This window comes from Watersipora subatra, chromosome 4 (genome assembly GCF_963576615.1).
Source record: "Watersipora subatra chromosome 4, tzWatSuba1.1, whole genome shotgun sequence".
Lineage (NCBI taxonomy): Eukaryota > Metazoa > Bryozoa > Gymnolaemata > Cheilostomatida > Watersiporidae > Watersipora > Watersipora subatra.
In genome coordinates this window covers 64,819,548-64,840,874 of record NC_088711.1, presented here as the reverse complement: position 1 = coordinate 64,840,874, position 21,327 = coordinate 64,819,548, and the positions used below count along the sequence as shown (strand labels likewise).

The 21,327-nt window shown below is 35.9% G+C and overlaps 1 protein-coding gene across 1 annotated transcript; it reads right to left on the bottom strand.

Moving 5' to 3' along the window:
- Positions 1-1,093: 1,093 nt before the first annotated feature.
- Positions 1,094-17,610, bottom strand: LOC137393762 (AT-rich interactive domain-containing protein 3C-like). The gene is made up of 7 exons (XM_068080449.1): positions 17,476-17,610; positions 14,283-14,729; positions 10,879-10,951; positions 5,571-5,754; positions 3,569-3,897; positions 1,973-2,311; positions 1,094-1,765 (listed from the first exon to the last, which is right to left on the bottom strand). Exons 1-7 carry the CDS (start codon positions 17,518-17,520, stop codon positions 1,686-1,688), a joined length of 1,497 nt encoding a protein of 498 aa, XP_067936550.1. The 5' UTR covers positions 17,521-17,610; the 3' UTR covers positions 1,094-1,685.
- Between the last annotated feature and the right edge of the window lie 3,717 nt (positions 17,611-21,327).

Sequence of the window (21,327 nt, the reverse complement as noted above, 5' to 3'; positions counted from 1 at the left end):
ATTTTTAATATATATAAATGATCTTCTTAGACTTATTCCAAAAAGCTTTGCCTACGCCGATGATACTGTTTTTGTAAGTTATCACAAAGGTGTGCAACTTGTTGAGACGAACTGCAATCTCATCATGCAAATTATCAGCAACTGGTGTACATCAAATCATATGACAATAAATTCACAAAAATCACACCTTCTTCTTTATACTGATGAAAACCTTCAAAACAGCTTTGCTCTTAAGTTTAACAGTCAATCCATCACTTGTAGACATGAGACAAAATTGTTAGGATTTGTTTTGACAGATCGACTCTCTTTGAATAATCATGTCGACACTATTTGTAGTAAGGTCACAAAGTCATTGACTCTGCTCCAGTTTTGCAGGCCATACATGAACTCAAAATCTGCTATTGCATTTTATTATCAGTTTATATTTCGCCATATTATTTATGGTATCCACAGTTATTATAATCTAGCTCCAAGATATGTCACTAAGGATTTATTTTTGTTGCAAAAAAGAGCATTTCGACTCATTGCAAATCTACATCATATTCTTGCACATATTATTCCAACGAATGATCTTTCCAAATCTCTGCATCTTCTTACTCTGCCTATGCTAAATATTTATTTTACTTCAATTCAATGTTTCAAGATTTTTCTTGGTTTGTGTTCTCATTTTTACATGACAATTACAGGTTCTCAACTCATTTCAACTTACGTGATATGAACAAATTGCATACAATCACTAACAATCATTTTGGAAATGTCATTGCCAGCTGCTTTAACAATCTTCCACCAAATATCCGTTCTCTTAGCAGAGAAAGGCAATTTAAATACTATTTGTCAGACTAATTATTCAATTTTAAAGGCTTACTGTTGCTTTTTTCCACCTTTTTTTGTTTTACTATTGTTGTATGGCCTAATTTGAAAAAAATTTCTATTTGTGAAATGAAATTATTGCCAATAAAGTACTATATATAATAGAGCATGACAGAGTATGCCATAGAGTATGACATAGAATATACCATAGAGCATGACAGAGTATGCCATAGAGTATGACATTTAGTATGAGCTAAAGAAAAAGTGTAAAGTAGTATATATTTATTAAAAATAACAAACAAGCAGAGGTTGGACTAGAAGATGCCAGAGATTCCCGCGGTATATATATAATATATAATAGAAAAATACATATTCTCACACTGGTCTTATGACCTGCATTCTTTACCAGTGAAAGTTCTTATGGCACTAACTCCTGAAGAAAGAGTGTAAATAATAAACATATTATACGTGTGATACACTTGTACAGAAGTACCAGTGTAAAATAGAAAAATCTTCTACATCAAATATAATATTATTTACTTTGATTAATTTAATTTGTCTATGCAACGCTTGTGCAAATACTGGTTAATGCAATATCATGGACTACTTGGCATACTAAGAAGTTACATGAACGTATATACAAGGATGTCAGGTAAAGATGTACTAAATTATTTTGCAGTATAGTGTGGTTCTGTCTGCGTAAAAATGTGTTGACAAGATTGTGAATTATGTGTTATTAAATGGATTGCCTGGTAGTTAATATTGCAGGACATAAAATAACAATTTTTATTTATAATAGACATTGAATATACATGTAATAAAGTTTTTTCAATGTTTGTCAATGCGTAGGTCTATGGGTGTGTTCAGCGTAGGCATCATTTTTGAGCGAAGAGAACTCCTTGATAGATGACTCCATTCACTTCCATGCTGACAGACACAGAAGGCTCATGTCTCTCTGCAAATAGGTAAAAAGCAAGGTCATAGTTTTTCAGCTCATAAAAGAGGCAAAATATTTAAGGTCCACAAAAGCGTACTTGTCAGTATTACATACGCTTGATATTTTTTCAAAGATAATACAAAATTAGATTTGTGTGCTCATGATGGTACAGGATTCTGAAAAATAGTGGTGAAGTGTTTATCAAATAGTTGAGTGGTTTTTTACCTCTTTTGCTCATTTGAGAGTGAGTAGGTGATGTGGAGACAGACAGGCTAGAAGAGATCATTGTTGAATCACTTTTAGAAATAGATAGACTTGACTGCGATACACTTCTTTTTAGCGAGTTTTCTCTAGTGTTACTATTGTCAGGGGAGAACTGCTCCCTGCCCACTTTAATATTACTGTCTGTCTTGGGGCTTGAGCTCCTAGCTTTTTTCGCAGGTGAGTGCAATGTGCTGTAATCTATGTGAGTTGCTGGACTCGCGTGAGGCTCTTGCATGCTTTCGGTTGGTGTTCCAGTATGGCTAGAAACATCTATTGGGCTTTCACATCTCTCATCATTTTCTACATCATAAATCAGCATAAATTGTTGAATACACCTTGAATAATATTACCAAAAAATGTTTGCCAAAACCGTCATATGCTCTCAGAGGATAGAGTATCACAACATCCCAAAACCGTCATATGCTCTCAGAGGATAGAGTACCACAACATCCCAAAACCGTCATATGCTCTCAGAGTATAGAGTAACAGAACATCCCAAAACTGTCATATGCTCTCAGAGGATAGAGTACCACAACATCCCAAAACCGTCATATGCTCTCAGAGTATAGAGTACCACAACATCCCAAAACCGTCATATGCTCTCAGAGTATAGAGTACCACAACATCCCAAAACTGTCATATGCTCTCAGAGTATAGAGTAACACAACATCCCAAAACCGTCATATGCTCTCGGAGGATAGAGTACCACAACATTCCAAAGATTGCACTATTTGATAGCCAGGTTCTTTTCTCACCCAATATCTTTACGTTTCAACCAAAGACCTACTTGTCAATCACTGCCTTTAATTATCACCGAATGCTATTACTTGTCAACCACTGATTTTGCTTATCACCAAATGCCATTACTTGTCAACCACTAACTTCGCTTGTCACCAAATGCCATTACTTGTCAATCACTGACTTTACTTGTCACCGAATGCTATTATTTGTCAATCACTGATTTCGCTTATCACCAAATGCCATTACTTGTCAATCACTAATTTTGCTTGTCACCAAATGCCATTACTTGTCAATCACTGACTTTACTTATCACCGAATGCTATTATTTGTCAATCACTGATTTCGCTTATCACCAAATGCCATTACTTGTCAATCACTAATTTCGCTTGTCACCAAATGCCATTACTTGTCAATCACTAATTTCGCTTGTCACCAAATGCCATTACTTGTCAATCACTGACTTTACTTATCACCGAATGCTATCACTTGTCAAACACTGACTTCGCTCGTCACCAATGGTCACGCAACCTAAAGATAGTGTTTTAGAACCTTCTTAATTAGCTCTTTATTTGTGATGTGTGTAGAATGTTCTTCAATTCATCCTTCGCCATGAAGTTGAATGATTTTGTTAACAATATTGAAGTATTAGAAATTATTGGTGAAACTTCGCGTACAACCGCTCATTCGTTATCAGTCTTTTCAAAAAGTAAAAATTAAAAAATAACTCTGCACAGTCAGAAATGAAAGTTGTTAAGCTATAGCGGCCTTAAATGAGAAGCCGCCTTATCAATGAGCAGAGCTAACTGATGAACCAACCTGTATGGGTGTTACTGGGCATTACAGGAGCTGAGAGACGAGGGTGGTTCATCGGACCTCCCAATCCTGGAGCGTTCATATAACCATTTAGTTGATTGGAGAGCAGGTTGGCAACAGGACTGTTCATCATGGCAGAATTGAAGAAAGGGTTTGCGGCCGGAAATGCTTGCGGATTGTAGAAACTTGGAAGTGTGACTGGAGATGACATTTCATAACCATAGCCTGGCCTCCTGCCCTCTCTTCTATTACCATCTATAGCTGCCTGAAGCTCACTAGCTTTGGAGAAGTCATATTTCTCACATTCGTACGGGTAGATGTACTTCATATACCTATGGGAGATTATTAATCATCAGTACGTAGTATTACATGGAACAAAGACTATCAGTCCTAATACATGTATTTTAATGAAAACCACCTGCTAACAATCTTATAACGTCTAACAGGCCTAAAATCATACAGGACCATCAGCCTTACAGAAAAACTTAGGCTTTCCTATTCACTATGTCTCCACGGTGCGGATTGAGATTTGGAGTCGTGCGCACACGCTGAGTTACGGTGCAATAGATTTTCAATGGACATTCATATGTTCTGGATTAATGTGGGCGTTTTTCACAAAGTTAAGACTGTTTACGCCAAAGGTGATATTCGGTACATTCGGAACTAATCCAATTGAAATAAGAATGATTGAAGTATGGAAAATGTTTACAATGGAATAGCCAGGCACTTCCTCACTATTGAAACATTCAGTAAAAATTTGCGAGTAACAAAATTCGCTTTACTCTCGGATTGTTGCCGTTTTTATTTTGAGTTGCAGATGATAATAGTACTAGAGTCACTTGAACATGTAACAGAGTTGTCTACCCTATGACTTATTCACTGTTACTATAGAAACCTGCTATTTTTAACAACAAGCACTTCATATTGGCCTCACAGACATCTGATTATTTTGACATATACGATATTCATGAATTCCATTAGCCCTAGCCTATAATCACTCAGGCAGAATGGAAATACAGTGATAGGTTTGAAGATTTAGAGTTGTCTGCTCACTAACATAATCAAACTAAAAAATGCAGGAATGAGGTCAAAATGAAAACCATTAACAATTCAAAGCACAGTAAGTGGAGATTATTTCACAGAGATAACGAACAGCCAAAATTTGGCAGCAAAATTAAAAACAAGGTCAGCGCAAATCAAGACCATATTGCATGCAACTCAACTTAAGATCAAAAGATGACGAAAAGGATTAATGTTTATTGAAGGAGATGAAGTAATTTGATGTCATTGTGATTAGATAAGTATAGCCTGGACACCAAAGGCAAAAACTTGCTATAATCTCAAATATCTGCATACATAATGTGCGGTTTAGCAACCACAGCCCGATATCCCAGCTCGAAGACTTAGTTCATACCTATTGTCTTTACCGAGCTCCCTGGCGATTCCGCCACATCAAACATGCTTGTCATAATATTATATTAAATTGCAAATAAAAGCATAACTCTGAGATAACATGCTAATATGCTTTCAATGCCGCAAATTATCGCTATGGAATATTATGTCTGCATTGTGGTTTGGGAGACACTTTCAAAGAGTGATCAATCACAGGGACCAACGTAACAACAAGTAGCAATCGGCCCTTTAAGTAGTCCTACCCTTGTGCACACCCCTAGCAATCATGTACTTCAACATACTTTTATAGAACAAAACTCAGCAATCGCACGCAGAATACCATTTTTATCATTAGCAAATGAAAGATTTGTGTGCGAATTCCGTGTTCTTCTACGCTGAGCCAATGAGATGCCTTGCCAAGGTATCTTACACATACAAGACCCATAAGTCATAAATTATTTCGTAAAGCAGCTTTGACCTTTATAATAACATTAGTCAGGTCTTTTGACTAGAATATCTTCAATTCATTCACTGTTAATTTGTGCCACATGCAGGGTCTTTCAGGCAAACAAACCCCAGAGGCACCATTCATTCAGATCTTTGATCAACATACTGTGTGCGGAGGGTAAATGCAGCGCTTGTTATAGAGGATGGCAGGTTTAACCCTTTTGTGATTTCTCTCCAGAGCTTCTTGTTGATGACTTCTACAAGGCCACCTTTGCTCACGACGAGCTTGAAAAGTTTGTACATGTCCAACGTCTGCTTGGCCATGATTGGAATTCTGTTGACGGGTGAACCTGAAAAACGTTGCCATCACACATAATGGGATTACCAAATTATGCTTCTACAGAAATTATATAAATATCACAATGCAAAGGTTTTTATATTATGTTAAAACTGCTAAATAAATTATACAAATATAACTGTGCTAAGTATTTCTATATTATTTTATACCTGCTGAATAAATTATATAAATATTACAATGCGAGTGTGTTCTATACAATTTTGTGTTTGCTAAATAAATTATATATACTAGCATTTAAACATCTTCCATCCATATATGTTCAGATTATATAGCTAATATAAAACAAGGTTGTCTAATAGGAGGCCTATTTATGCTCCTATTAACGCCTGCAGTAAAAACTGCATAAACATGCTTTAGAACAAAGAGAGATTGGGTTTATTTTTAATTCTCTAGAATCCATTTAGAAAATCTTGAGGTGTGGGCGCTTGCTAGGAAGGTCATTAACTGACGGCTGTAATGATATGCGGTGGGATCGTCTGCACATGCAGGCTTCTTGTGGTATAGTAAAAGTATTACCTGAAATTGTCTCTAGATTTTGGGTTGAACATGTCACATATTGAAATTATAAATGAAGAATTTAACTCAGAAGGTTGGATTGCAGTTTAATTGGATGCTAATTCAATGCTAGCCAATGACGATCTTAATAGGTCTTAATAGTATTAGTAACAGTAACAGTAATGGTAATAGTAACAGTAACAATAACAGTAATAGTAACAGTAATAGTTAGCAATAATAAGAGTAATAGTAACACTACTAGTAGGTGCTTCACAGTATTGCCAGCAGCTTGAAGTATCAATGTGTAAATTTATTAAGACCAACTTTAACAGTTTTCACAATGTATCTCCATATTTGCTACTTGCAAAAGCAACCAATAAAACATAGTGTAGTTTATTAGTATCCAATCAAACGCTGTGTAGTTTATGAGTATCCAACCCCACTAGTCATAAGATATTCACACGCTTCTCATCAAGCAATCCCATTAATAGTTAATATTTTATATAGCGCGTGAAGGATGTTGAGAAGTGATGACCCTTTCATTGCTGTCGACCTTTGATCTGTTGCTATCACTAGATAATTGAGCAATACGGCTATATTCTATGTGTTATCTAGCTATTACTATTTATATGTGAATATAAAACTGCATTAAAACAAGCCTTGATCAGCGTACCACCTACATGGCTGCTCCCGGAAAGCAGCTGATTGCGGTGGAATGCTGCACCATCTTGCCTTTGATAAGTGTTAGTGTTTTGATCCAAGCAGTTTCTGTGCTAGAAAAGAGCGGGTGCTGTGAGTGGGTTTGCCCCATTTATATCTTACTGACTCATAGCATGGCATGGCCTGACCCAGCCAGGCATCTAGACGTTGCCTGTCTCGTGCACTCAAAACCCATTCATCTTTTCTGGTAGCCAAGGAGACCAGCTCCTGTTTTCTAGCGACCAGAAGACGTTATAAAGACCCTCTTAAAGTGTTTGATTGGTCAAACAACAGACAAGCTGGTCTGTCTGAAGTGTTGATCAACAGCGTCTAAATCAACGCAGTATAATGCAGGTTCGTTGCGCAACCACTCGGCAAACATTATATATGTGTGCGTAACCCCAAATATTGAGTCATACGCTTTGAGAGTTGTCATTCTAATATCGATAAAGTGTTTTATTTTGCAAGGACAATCTGCAATGCATTAAGACATAGCAAGATAGCAAAAACTACTCTATGGGAATTTCAAGCAAATCTCTTGTAGTAAGAGAAATGGAAACCTTCATATAAGGTCTTTACCAGCAAGGTTTGTACCAACAACTTCTCATAGACAGAACATTCCAAGCTGCTCAGCTGTTTGGCTATCTTCATATGGATCTGAGGAATTTTTTGTGATACAGAAGTAGGTGGTCTACCGCAAGGACTTGGCAAGGTTGACTTATGCAATACCATTATTCTAATGTTTCATGGTTCAACCCGCAAAACATCCGGCATGACTTTAATTTCTTTTGAGACCAAATCATTGAAAACTTGGATGAACATTTATAAAGATTTTTGTGGTCAAAGCAAAAAAGTTCTTTGGAGACCTTTGGTGAAAGATTGTGCAGCCAAAAAACTTGGCCCAAAATCTGTTGCACTTAGTATTTGCAGAAGATGTTCACGGCGCAAAATGTTTGCTGAATGCCCCTCGGTGTCTGGTTGTAACATTAGTACCGCAGCAATTTTTATTGGGAAATTTAATGGTGTAAACCAAGTTATAGAAAGGAGAGCAACATATTCAATGTCGACAATTTTGATTCCATGAAATGCAGTTATATAGCATTAAAGTGGCATAATATTTGCATCAAAATTACATGCGCTTCTGTTTTGTCTAAAGAATATTTAGAGTTGTCTCCCTTGGTCTATCTTGTACGTAACAGTATGTTTAAGGACTATACTGACTATATAATAGCTCATACGAGTTTATATAATAATAAATAAACTAAATATCAAAAACTTATTGGAAATAAAAGATTAAATGGCCTTAAAAATGATGTGACAGTCATTGTACAGAAAAAGTGAATTAATAAAAATTATGTTACTAGTTATAAATGAAGTAAAGATTATCTGTTCTATAATAATTTTTGGAAATGCTTCTTGTGACACATTTCATAATTTCTTGAGGCCAATAGTTGTGGTTTTTATACTCAACCAACATATTATTTCTATTCTTTTAAAGCTGCATAATGTGTTGAGAAGATGAACAGCTGGACTGTAAGTCAGTGCAAACAGTGGGGCTATTCTAGATATTATATTTAAAACAGTTAGTTAAGTATAGTGTACCCTAGCCATACGACACACATCCGCTGGAACAGACATTAATTTGTTTCAGTGTTGGCATCGTAAAGCAAAAATGTTGTATGTAGGGGTATAGAAGCCATTGTAATTATACAATGCAAAAAATTGGTAAAAATTGTCCAAAATTTTATAAAAATGCTGTACTTATTAAAAATTAGAAATAAAATAGTATATCAACCTTATTACTTATTTACCTACAGTAATTTTAGTGTATTTAGTGGTTGTGATCTGCTTATGACTATGGTTATGGTTCTTACTTCTTTTTTTAACGCCATATTCAATTTTACGACCCTTGAATAACGAATAAAAATTATATATGTAGTTATATACATAATTATAATGAATTAAAGTTTATAGTAAATGATATATTCAATGCTAAAATGCACAATAAATTTTCACTTTCGCTTACTTTTTCCTAATTTTTGTTTTACTCATGCAATATCAAGCTTTTATGAAACACAAAAAATGCTAAACTGATGGAGAGACAGTGAGCATCGTATCTCTTTTAGGCATTGCGGGAAGGATCTTGGCGAATAGCATATCGGCATCTTCCTTATTCTGATGTATCCAGCACACTGACTGCCAAATTTGAATTTTGAGACAATTTTGTCAATGTAGTATGCTACAGATCGTAAGGAAAAAACTGTATATCAGGGTCGTCGTAACCCGGGGATCCACTGTACCGTCCATTTTTGATTGAAAGTTAACTTTGGCGGCGGACTTGTTTGCAAATAGTTTTCAGGTAAATAAAAAGCCAGAGTTTGAATGTCTAGTGACTAGCCATAAGTCCGTTTATGTATTTACCGGATTACTTTAACACGGAATTAAATTTTTCACATTGTACAACAATTATACCTACGGCTAATCCTAACCAGATAACTTCTCCACAAAACTAACCGCTGCAAAAAAATTTCAAATTGCACAACCGTCTTGATCTAACCCTTTCCGCCCCTTCCAATCGTCTGCATATTTTAAATGGATTAAATAGAGCAATAATCAATGCAGTAATATTTTTAATTAATCGTCTGCAGCCATAAGTCGGAGATGTAATTTATCTCTTGTTTATCGCGGCCTCGAAAGCTCGCCTCGCATAGGTGTCCAAACAACACCTTGCGAAACAACATCTTCGGCTAATTCTCAGACATAATCATCAATTCTCTCAGATTACAAGCAATTTCTCTAATTAATAGCCGCATTGTACTCAAGTATTCCGCTACTGCAGTGCATTCTGGGTAGTGTATAAGTCTGGAGAGGGTCCAGTTAAAAAGGGACACCAGAAGCATGGTGAACTTCAAGGGTAGGAACTAGTTTGTTTTTAGGAACCTTGATACCTCACCCAGTGCTGCCCGAGACAGTTTTTCTGTGGGCAGACATGATACGTCTGCTAATAATCACCAAATAGCAGAAATGAAAATCTAATTTAGCCAGTTTTTTTATACTTCAATTAACATTTGCGAGCTGAGGGCTAGCAGATGTGTGGTATCAAACAGTAATCTATCCGCAAGATACAGACAATCGCTCTAGTATTATCTTTATACGCTTACGGGTGTTGCATTCATTACCTTTGTAATAAAAATATAAATTCTAGGGGTAATAATATCACGTGTACAAAGAGCTGCCTTGTAAGAGTCTATTAATTACAGGGCATCAGAGTGTTACAGTAATATGCTGCCATCATGGGAATCTTGTAGATCCATCGGCATTCATGTTCATCTTCTCTTCACATAATAAATACTTCTACGAGTTTGTGGGAGTTTGCTGATTTTATCTGCTGCAGAACACAAGCTCTACTCTCTTTCTATTTTTCACACCTTTTCTTACACAGAGTCTCAGTCTATGGCATTACATCACCAGGAAATGAGTTTAACAATCATCAACTATAAAAGCTCTTTAGTTTAAAAGAAAGAAGAAGGAAAAAGTAGCTGTCAAGTTTTTTGTAATTATTTCACTGTTTTTGTTATGCAATATAAGAGATTAGCATCACATACACAATTAGCTCTCACAACTGTAAAAACCTTAGATTTCTTATAACCGTATCGCTATGTGATTTTTATATCGCTTATATTTTGTGTTCTCCAATGTCTGTGTCCCAAGGACCTCAGTCTAAACCAACATAAAAAACTACAAATACTTCATTTTTACAAACGTCTATGTAATGAGTATTAGATATTTGTACATGTAGATACTAAAACAAATTAATAGATACAATAGTGGTTAAACATCACATCAGACCCAGCATCTTGTCTTTGTTATATCATGACAGAAGCAAAATATCTACACCGATATCACGAAACTATTTACCTACCTCTCTTTTGCATGAAGGCGAAAAGATCATCGAGGAACTCTCGGCGATCTGGTTCATCTCCAAGTTCATAGAGCTGCAATGTAAAGTCCACCTGCTATTATCTGTCAAGCAGGGTGAACTGGCTGTCACCCAGTTATACTCCACTGAGTCACAGCTTTTAGTAAATCCAACATTGTGGCTACTCAGTAGTTATAACTATTTAAACTCATTACAGCGAGTAGTAAAAGAGTAGATTGGAGGTAACCTTTGCAGGAATCCCTTTGATAACATGATATCACATGATATAACATGATATTTCAACATGCTGACTGAGTGAAACCATATGCTGCCAAAAATTGTTTTGTGTCATAATTAGGGACTTTTGAGCAAATCATATCCAGACAAATGGGTAACACATGCAGACGGTTGCGTATCTACTAAGAAAGGAGATGTCATTAAATGCGTGAAGAGGTAATGTAATAATTAGGAGAGGACATCTGCCAGTTAGCGACAGTAATAAGGTTTAATAGGCTACAAACAGGAGAGGATAATTGCATCAGAAGCGTAGTGGCTGTAGAGCCAACAGTTCGTGTTAAGAGACATAGTAGAAGTGAAGTCTGCTCATAGCAACTTGTTATTCGCACTCATTCGCTCTCAAGTGTCCTCAGACAATACCTAGATTATCACGCCTCTCAATTAAATTACACTATAGGAAATAAAATTAGGTGAAACTCTTATTATGATAACCTGGTTTCTCCGCATTCCAAAGGCTAAGGGTACACTATAGACACGACCCGTCTACTCGGTAATTCCTTTACTGCACTAGCTCACAGTATAAATCAATGATGCAAAGTCGAGAGAACCCGGCTTATCTCAGGCCATTAGGGGCTGCAACTATTGTTAGAGTGGAATTAATAGTATTATGTACCCGAATGCTAGTCATGGCTACTTAATTGCACGCATTATCGTTAATCCAGAGAATGCCAGCCACTGCCGACACTGATAAAACAGTGAAAGCATTTGTGAGAGGAAAGATCTGGGGCCGGGAGAGAGAAGACTACCCAAGGGTAACAGATTGGTGCATGACCGTGCATCGCACCCGATAATCCTTGATAGGTGTCGGGCTTCCCATTATCTCACTACCTAATGAATTATCATCTCCAGTGTTTAATTCTTACGAATTGTACTTGCTTTTATGGTTTTTAGTGTTTTAAAACCAGTTCTACAAGATGTGATGCTGTGGAGACAGTGAACGAATTAGCTGTCTTTGTGACAATCACCACTAAGCCTTGTTGATTTTCAGACAATTCACTACAAAGAGGGTGCGTTGCTGCTGCAGTTATTTTCGTGACAATGATTTTGAATCAAAAATAGTAAAAGATGAATATGTCAGCTCTACTAGTTGTCAGCTCTACTAGTTGTCAGCTCTACTAGTTGGCCCAAAACAGCTCCATGGTGAACTCCTAGTGCATGCATCAAAATAAAGTAGGTCAACTTCAGTTCAAAAATCTTGTTTTATTTTTCATGCTCAGAGTTTCATATCGATGTGTCTTTAAAATAGGTATCTCCCCATAGAAGTAGTTTGGACCAAACGAGTGGGTGACCTCTATTAGAAGTCACTATTTTTTGTCGAGGCAGCTGAGACTATATAGGCCTACTTGTTGTTTCAAACTTGTATTCAAGTCTAGGGAAGCCATGACAGGATGTAGTGAATATGGCACTCTGTCTGTTTTGAGTAAGGAGTAGGATTTATTTTATGTTATTTATGGCGTGTGCTGGTCTGCTAGCTGAGGAGCTAAGGAAATGGACAGATTGATTACTGAGATGCTTTTAGAAATAATGTATTCTGTTCTAATATTTCTTCCAATGTCCGTAAAAGAATTAAAACAGTTGATTTTAGAAATTTCAATAATTTTGTTCAATTTTTGGGATTTACAATAATTTATTAATTTGGTAATAGCAATGAAAAAAATGTTTTTGCTGCTTCATTTTATTCACATAATTTTTGTCACATTATTATTATTATTATTGTGGCGATATAGAATATGATACCCTTTTCAAGCGACTATCTTTACTTTCTTAACAAAAGGTTACTGAGACAGGCATTTTGGTTTGATGGTGCCAGGTGTTTATCTTTACAATGACATCAGCACTCAGGCCCAGCATCATGCATCTTTAGGGCACTTTGCATTTAATTAGTTAATACTGTAAGCAATTATCACATTTGCCACAGTTTTAAAATGTTACTGGAAACAAGAATTCTTGCAATTAATAAATAAAATGATTGTCAAAAATAGAGAGCAATGAGTTGATTGTTCAGCAGAGTGCTAGAATATTGTACACATGTGTAGGCAACTCTTCGGTGCACTGCTACTCAAACAGAGGTGCATGTTAAAGCGCAGCCTCATCCCGTTTACCGACCCAAGTAAATGCTAGAAGTGGTCGCACGCTGACAAAATACCTGCTCGAACTAGCAATTTACAGACAACATACCTGATATAGTTGGTCATGCACAGACAACATACCTGCTATTGCTAGTCATTCACTGCCGACATATCTGTTATAGTTGGTCATTCACTGACAACATACCTGCTATAGTTGGCCATTTACTGACAACATACCTGCTATAGTTGGCCATTTACTGACAACATACCTGCTATAGTTGGCCATTTACTGACAACATACCTGCTATTGCTAGTCATTCACTGACGACATATCTGTTATAGTTGGTCATTCACTGACGACATACCTGCTATAGTTGGTCATTTACTGACAATATACCTGCTATAGTTGGCCATTTACTGACAACATACCTGCTATAGTTGGTCATTTACTGACAATATACCTGTTATAGTTGGCCATTCACTGACAATATACCTGATATAGTTGGTCATTTACTGACAACATACTTGCTATAGTTGGTCATTCACAGACAACATACCTGCTATAGTTGGTCATTCAGTGACAACATACCTGCTATAGTTGGTCATTTACTGACAATATACCTGTTATAGTTGGTCATTTACTGACAACATACCTGCTATAGTTGGTCATTTACTGACAATATACCTGCTATAGTTGGCCATTTACTGACAACATACCTGCTATAGTTGGTCATTTACTGACAATATACCTGTTATAGTTGGTCATTCACTGACAATATACCTGATATAGTTGGTCATTTACTGACAACATACTTGCTATAGTTGGTCATTCACAGACAACATACCTGCTATAGTTGGTCATTCAGTGACAACATACCTGCTATAGTTGGTCATTTACTGACAACATACCTGCTATAGTTGGTCATTTACTGACAATATACCTGCTATAGTTGGTCATTTACTGACAATATACCTGCTATAGTTGGTCATTCGCTGATAACATATGTAACTGCTTGAATTGATCACTTGCTAACAACAAACCTGCTTGAACTGCTCTTCGTATGTCCACTGTCCACCCCCAGCTCCTGGTGCATGGTTGGGTGAGATGGAGCCTCCATCTTCACTTCCACTTGGAGAGTTGCTGTGTCTCGGAGGAGAGGTGTTGAGTCTTCCCTGGCTGGAACTCAACAGTTGCTGGTCTTGCAGAGAAGCCAGATTAAAGCAATCAAGCTTGGGTCGAAAAAGCAGTGCTTCCCTTTTTAACAGTTCCGCTGCATGCGCTGCCTGCATTGCTATTGGTTGTTCAGATGCTGACACAGACCTTTGAAATCTCTGGTAATTAGCCAACTGCTCAGCAAATAGTTGTGAGTCAAGAGCCATATTTGGCTCGTGTTTAAGTTTTTCCAAGATTTCCATCTGCAAGAGGCCGTTGTCTCTCGTTTCACCCGCAACCGACTTTGATGACTCAACAATGTTTCCTCCTAGCTGCTACAACACAGTAAAACATTTACAATAAATGATCAGAAAGGACTAGGTTGGAAAGGAAGACTGGCTATGACTACAATGAATGATAGGACAGGCGGAGTTGACAAGAAGCGCCCCAGGTAGTCATCATTCACAAACAAACGCTTTGCTTCAGCGTATAAACTTATTATTCGATTTACCCACCTCACATCTCTCTCTATCAGACAAGATTGACCGAGGTGTCACATAAAATCCAATATTAAATGAGAGTGTAATTTATCTTTGGTCTATTAAACCACATCTCTGATGAGTTGGCTAATGATTTACATAGATGTCCTCTATCTGAAACCGTCGGTGGAGGCCTTGTTTGTATTAATAATCTTTCACACCTAGCTTCCTTTGCTTACTGCGTGTCTAGACGTTGAGACACACCTTGTGCAGTATTCACAGATTATAAAGCCATTCACATCGTAGTTCAAAAACTGTTTTTTTCAATTGCTCTAAAGTTTTTCTCAATTAATCATTTCTCCGGTTACTATCTTGGAGTTGTCTCCGTGCGAGCTCATTTGATGCCACCCAACCGCAACTAGAAAAAGGTACTGTTACGAAAAAATCTATTTTTAGCTCTGAACTACTAAATAATAGTTTTTTTTGCAAGTTGAAGTTATCGTTCTCAATTCTCAGTATATTGTTCTTGCTCCTAACTATAAGTTACTATAAGTTACTATAAGTTACTAGGGCCTTTAAACAAGTACAAAACAATAATATTAATATTGGGTAGGTATGAAAAAAATTGTTCCTTTCAGCGTAACCATAGCAATAATAATAATAATACTAATGATGACCTTCATCATCGCCATGGAAACAATATGTCTAGCCAATTCTCCACACTATGACCTTGATGGCTTTGTAACCTCAAAACCCATTAGTTATTTAAAAGTCTATTTTGAGGCTATGCATAGATGCTAAGCAGCGGTAAGAAATAATCAACGGCCGATTTATTAACTCCTGTCAAAAATTATTGAGACTATCTGAAAAAAGAAATAGAAGGAAGGCTTTTAATGTCTTGCGAGAGAAAGACAGATAGATATGAACTTTATTAGCAGAGGTCAAGGCCGTTCAGAGTAAATTAGACCATGAGACACATATAAAGAATAGTAAAGTAAATTTATTAGTTGTGGAAGAAAGAGCTCTTTGTGTGTAAAGCTGTTGTTTATATGAGACTGTGGAGAACTTCACTCTTCGACTTTTCCTGGTTTCGAGTAAAACGCTTTAGCGACAGCTAAAGACAGTGAAACAGCACTATATTCTTAGACTATATTCTTAGCTTATAGCTGCCGAACACTGCCGAGCAATCAGGCAACCGGCACAATCTCACCATATCAATCCTACTAGTGATGAAAATTTATGGACCAAAACCTTGAGGCAAATATTTCAGGTTTGTGGCTTATGATACGGAAAGTGCCATACGGAATAAGGTCTATCAGTTCCTCACAGGTGATTGTGAATAAAGTAGAAGGAAGGGTTAGTAGGCAAAGACCTAGACTAACCGTATAATCCATCGAATTACCTGCCTAAAACCTTCTTCTATGGATTTAGTCAATCTGTGGATGAGTACCTCCGCACCAGGCGTTAAGTTGTGTGCGAGCATCAAAAATGGTAAGTTTCTGGAAATGCGGAACAGTGTCAACTTTTAATAGCAATCCGAGGTGTCAATCTACGAGACTAATTAATTACTCCTAACTTGATTTCTATCACGATCTCTGGTTTCCTTTTAATCATTTGCAAAATAAACTGCAAATTTTTGACAATAAATTATTAATTTCCTTTCATTAAATCAATACTCAATGATCTAATACTGACTATTCAGACAACCGGCAGAACTTCCTTTTCACTGGCAGATCTTTACTGATATGTCAGGCTCACCATGTATTGTTAGCTGTTATTAAAGTGTGTCAATCACAAGTCGGACTAAACAACAAACAACCTAGTGTAAACGAAATGTGACAAGTGTTAACAGTTGTCATATCTTGGTATCATTACAAATACTGATGGAGATATTTGGTGAATCTTGGTGAATCTAACAAGTTATATAATCCTATTTTTAAAGGGCAGCTATTACAAGGCCATATGAAGTTTTATTCAGTTATATCTGTTGCACTCTCGCAATCGTACCTACCTTATACACAGTTGCTAAGATTTTTAACCTAACCAGGCTTAGCATCCGCCAAAGTTTCAAGGGGAGATAAACTGGCTCAGTTGATCTATACTTGTATCGAAAAGATTCCCTGCACAGTTTGCTGTTTACTGTTTACTCCCCTACTTGTATGTGCCAATATATGTTCACGGTTCTCACCAGTGCTTCCTAAACTGGTTTCTCATCTTTCCCTAACTTACGTATGATTTATTCTTGCGTTTCCAGATTATCCGTGCATCCAGCAAACTAAGTGGCATGACATCATGTGAGTTTGACCATATATATCACTGGGTTTATAAAACTACCAACAAAGAAATATGAAAGTGGTGTAAACTTGTGCAGGTGCTCTTGTGCTCCCAAATACTAAATACTGATATTCTTTTACAGCGGTGCGATGTTCCTCTCCTCTCAGGTATTCAAACTTAGTCAAGAACGATAGCTTCCCATCCCTTTTGCGAACATTTTTCACTTAAAATGTGGCGCAAAGGCATCAAAGACCTAGATTAACACCCTTAAACTAACTTTTACAAAAAAGCATTAAACTCACGATGAAATTACAAGGGAGGATCTTACCTGTGAGCTGTGTAGATTTGAGGACGTATGAACACTGGCAGCCATTGTGTGTGGGATGAGTTACAGAGTAGCCGGCGTATTAGAGACTCCTTGTAAGGGGCTTCTATAAGTGACTGTCTGGATGCTGACGAGTTCCTATTCTGTAATTATACTCCTCATCCTCGCTCGCTCACTCCGTTTACCGCTGTTACTCAGGCGTTACGCTATTGGCTCATTTCTACGGAGACAAGAGTGTCATCACGAATATACATACCTCGCTAACCGCGCTTGTGCGCTACACTTTCCCTCATATGCTAGGTTTATATTCACAGCTGTACAATAGCGATAGAGTTCACGGTAGTCTTTATGGACTTGGAAAAAATATTTGTGTAATTACAGGTCTAATGTTTGTTCCCAACAAGCAGATTTATTCAATCTATGTGTGTAACTGTTTTACATAATTATCATCAACAAATAAGATTAGAATAATCTAAAGCCATATAAAAATAGCAATAAAAACTTTACTAGGTTCGACTTACTTAGCATAAGCCTATATACCGAAAAGCAAAGATTTCAATTTTGTTTCAATGCAAACTTAATTGAAAACACAAATGGTTAATAGTATGTAATTCTAGTCTGGATTAAATGTACTCATCAAAATGTTAAAGTATTTAGACATACTGTAAAATATGAAGTGTAAATATGCGGTTATTAAAATTGAGTTAGAATATTATTTTGGTTCAAAAAAGATTTTGCTAAATAAAAAATTACATACTCTTTAAGTCATAAGTTGAAGTTTGATAAAATGAAATGTATATTTTTTAATTTATAATCATGACTTGACTGCTTACTATATGAGTACTGTGTGTATGTATATGTGTAAGTATATGTGTGTACTATATGAGTAACTGAGTACTATATGCAAACATGCTCCGAGGTTCACTTCAGGGTTGTTACAACTGACAAAATACGCAGGTACTCTACCAGCTGAATATTATATGCAGACATAATCCGAGGTTCCCTTCAGAGTTGTTACAACTGACAGAGTATGCATGTACTCTATCAGCTGAGTATTATATGCAAAAATATTTGAGGTTCACTTCAGGATTGTTACAACTGACAGGATATGCAGGTACTCTATCAGCTGATGATTATACCTAATCAATGCTGATATCCAAAATATTATGAATTGTTCATACCTCATATATAGCATCGCTCCTTAGTCTTTACCTACTGCTATTTCCTATGGCATTTCGCTACAGCCTCCCTGTCGCCTTCTAAAACAACCCCTTTCTGCTGAGAATCTCTCTCCATAGCTAGGTACTTCCTACCAGGTCAACTATGCGCAGTTTAGTAGATAAGATAACAAATTTAATGACATAACAATACGAAGTAAGGGAAGACAATCTGTAGGTCAGGCTAAACCTCCTTAAGACGGTGTCTCATAATGCCCAGATCTACTCAGCAGGTTGGTGCGGCCTTGATATTGATTGCCATAGTAAACTGTCTGCGGATTATGTTAGGACTATTATTCCTCTCCTTTGTTTTTGCACGAATCCTTCAGAACCTGCCGAGATGCCATTTACAAGAGCTTAAACACGCAGACGATTAAATAATTGTTAATTGCTAGAGAAATAATCACATGTTTTGTCTGCGAAAGGAGACCATATTTTCTCCATTCTTTCCAATCTAAATGTTGCGGCCGGTTAGGATTAGGGAGCGGAGGTGCCCCGGTTCAAACCCATGCATCATACGCAATAATTAATTTAGGAGCTTACTGTTTAATTATAGCCTTCTCATCAGACTGCGGCTTACAAGAATATATTGTTATGTAAGACAAGGGACCTCAAGTGCCTTTTATTCGACCACTAACTTCAGCCAACCACCACCCCTCCCTGACTCTCCTATCTTCTCAGGATTTTTTGCGGTATTTATGCGAGCTTATGTACGACTTATTAAAGTGGGAAAGTTAATCGCTAGATTTGGGTGCTCATATTTATTATTAATGTCCGACCTATCCGCTACCAATAACTTTACGAGTCAAATGGTTGCGATGTACTCAGCAAGGCGTGGCGATGACATGATAGAAGAAAATAGTGGAGAAAATCAGAGTGACGTTAAAGCCTTTGTTGACTCCGATAGTCCTTTACCAGAAGATTATAAATACATGTAATATGGATTGTCTTGTATCTTATCTAAATTATACATGCATCATATTATGGTAATATATCTATAAATTTATATATATATATATATAAATTAAACGAGAAAAATTTAGTCAAAAAGTGTCTAGTTTAAATATATTCAACTTGCAGAGTTTAAAGTTTTAATACCTAAATTGTTAAGCTTTGTCTCATTACATTGTAAATCATCGCAATGCTTGCTAATTTTAATCCTACTTATCAGCAATGTTTTCAGGTATTTTAACAACTATGCTTCTATTTCAACCTTTATATACACGACGCTTTTATAATTAGCTTTAATAATCGCTAACACTTTTAGTCTTAGCAATTTTATCTGATGATTATTGCTTTGCAATATGAAGCTACTAGTAATAAAATTGTGTTAAACTGAACTTAAACTATCATCTTACTATCTTATATCTTACATAATATATATATATATATATATATATACTTATATTATATTAATATATGCATATATTAATATACTTATATGTACTTATATTAATATATGCATATATTTATATATATATTAATGTATTAACACATATCTATGTATTAATACATGCATATGCATTAATAAATATATTAATTATATTATATTAATTACATATATTATATTGAATATATATTCAATATAATATATATATTTAATATGCGTGTATATATATGCAGTATATATATATATGAATATATATACTGTATATTTATATAGGCCTATAGGAGACCTTAGCGTACCACCCCACTTCTGTTAACAAGAGTTAGGAAATAATTTATATATTTTTCATCTATTTTAATAACAACTTTATTGGGTTAAATATCATTTGATAAGAATATTCCATACATATATTCCCAGAACTAAATTAAACATAGTTTATCTATGGCTTTTCAAAAATGTATATATTCATGTCTATTACAAGGCAAGAATAACGACCAGATTTCACGACCCACAAACCTACTCTAAATGTCTAGTTACGTAGTGATTTTACTTATAAAAATTATTATCATACTTTAGTATGATGTAATCGATTAATTATATTTCATAGATGTGTTATTATATGCTTACAGTATTTTCATATTGCATCACATTAGTATTATGGAATTATCAAGTTACATCATGTAATGTATTATTTCATACTATAAACAGAGAACAGATGTTTTGTTTTTATGTTTTTAAAGATTTTTGAAGTTTGTGTTTGCGGAAATGTGGAAAAACTAGCTTACTGAAAGAATGAAATATTTCCTGCTAAAACTCGCGATTGAATAGCAAGCGTGACAAAAGTTAGCACACTTTTATTTTTCACATTTTTCGAGTAAAATATTATTCAGATTTGAAGTATTTGATAAATTAAATATTTTACCTGTCTAATATGAGGAAATATGGTTTATATAGCTTTTCCATTAACAAAAAGGTCTGGTGATGCTCCACGGAAATGTAGGGTAATATCTGGTCTATGATTATTTGAGCGTGTCTAAACTTACACCCATAAAACATGTTTATACAAAATATACAAGCATAAACATACATTCGACATGCAAATAAGAAAAATTACATGCCAGATACGCGTCAGTAGCTCTTAGCTTATCAAGTACTTAGAGAGTTTCTCTCAAAAGCTGTAGTTCTTTTGAGTAAATAATTTGAAGTCAGTTGGTGAAGTGAGTTCCCAGTAGAGTTTACGCTGGCTGATAA

Coding starts and splice junctions, on each gene's coding strand:
- LOC137393762 (XM_068080449.1), bottom strand. CDS start 17,520: ATGGCTGCCAGTGTTCATACGTCCTCAAATCTACACAGCTCACAG. Junction 14,730..17,475: donor CAAATCTACACAGCTCACAG/GTAAGATCCTCC, acceptor ACTGTGTTGTAG/CAGCTAGGAGGAAACATTGT. Junction 5,755..10,878: donor CGCCTTCATGCAAAAGAGAG/GTAGGTAAATAG, acceptor AACGTTTTTCAG/GTTCACCCGTCAACAGAATT.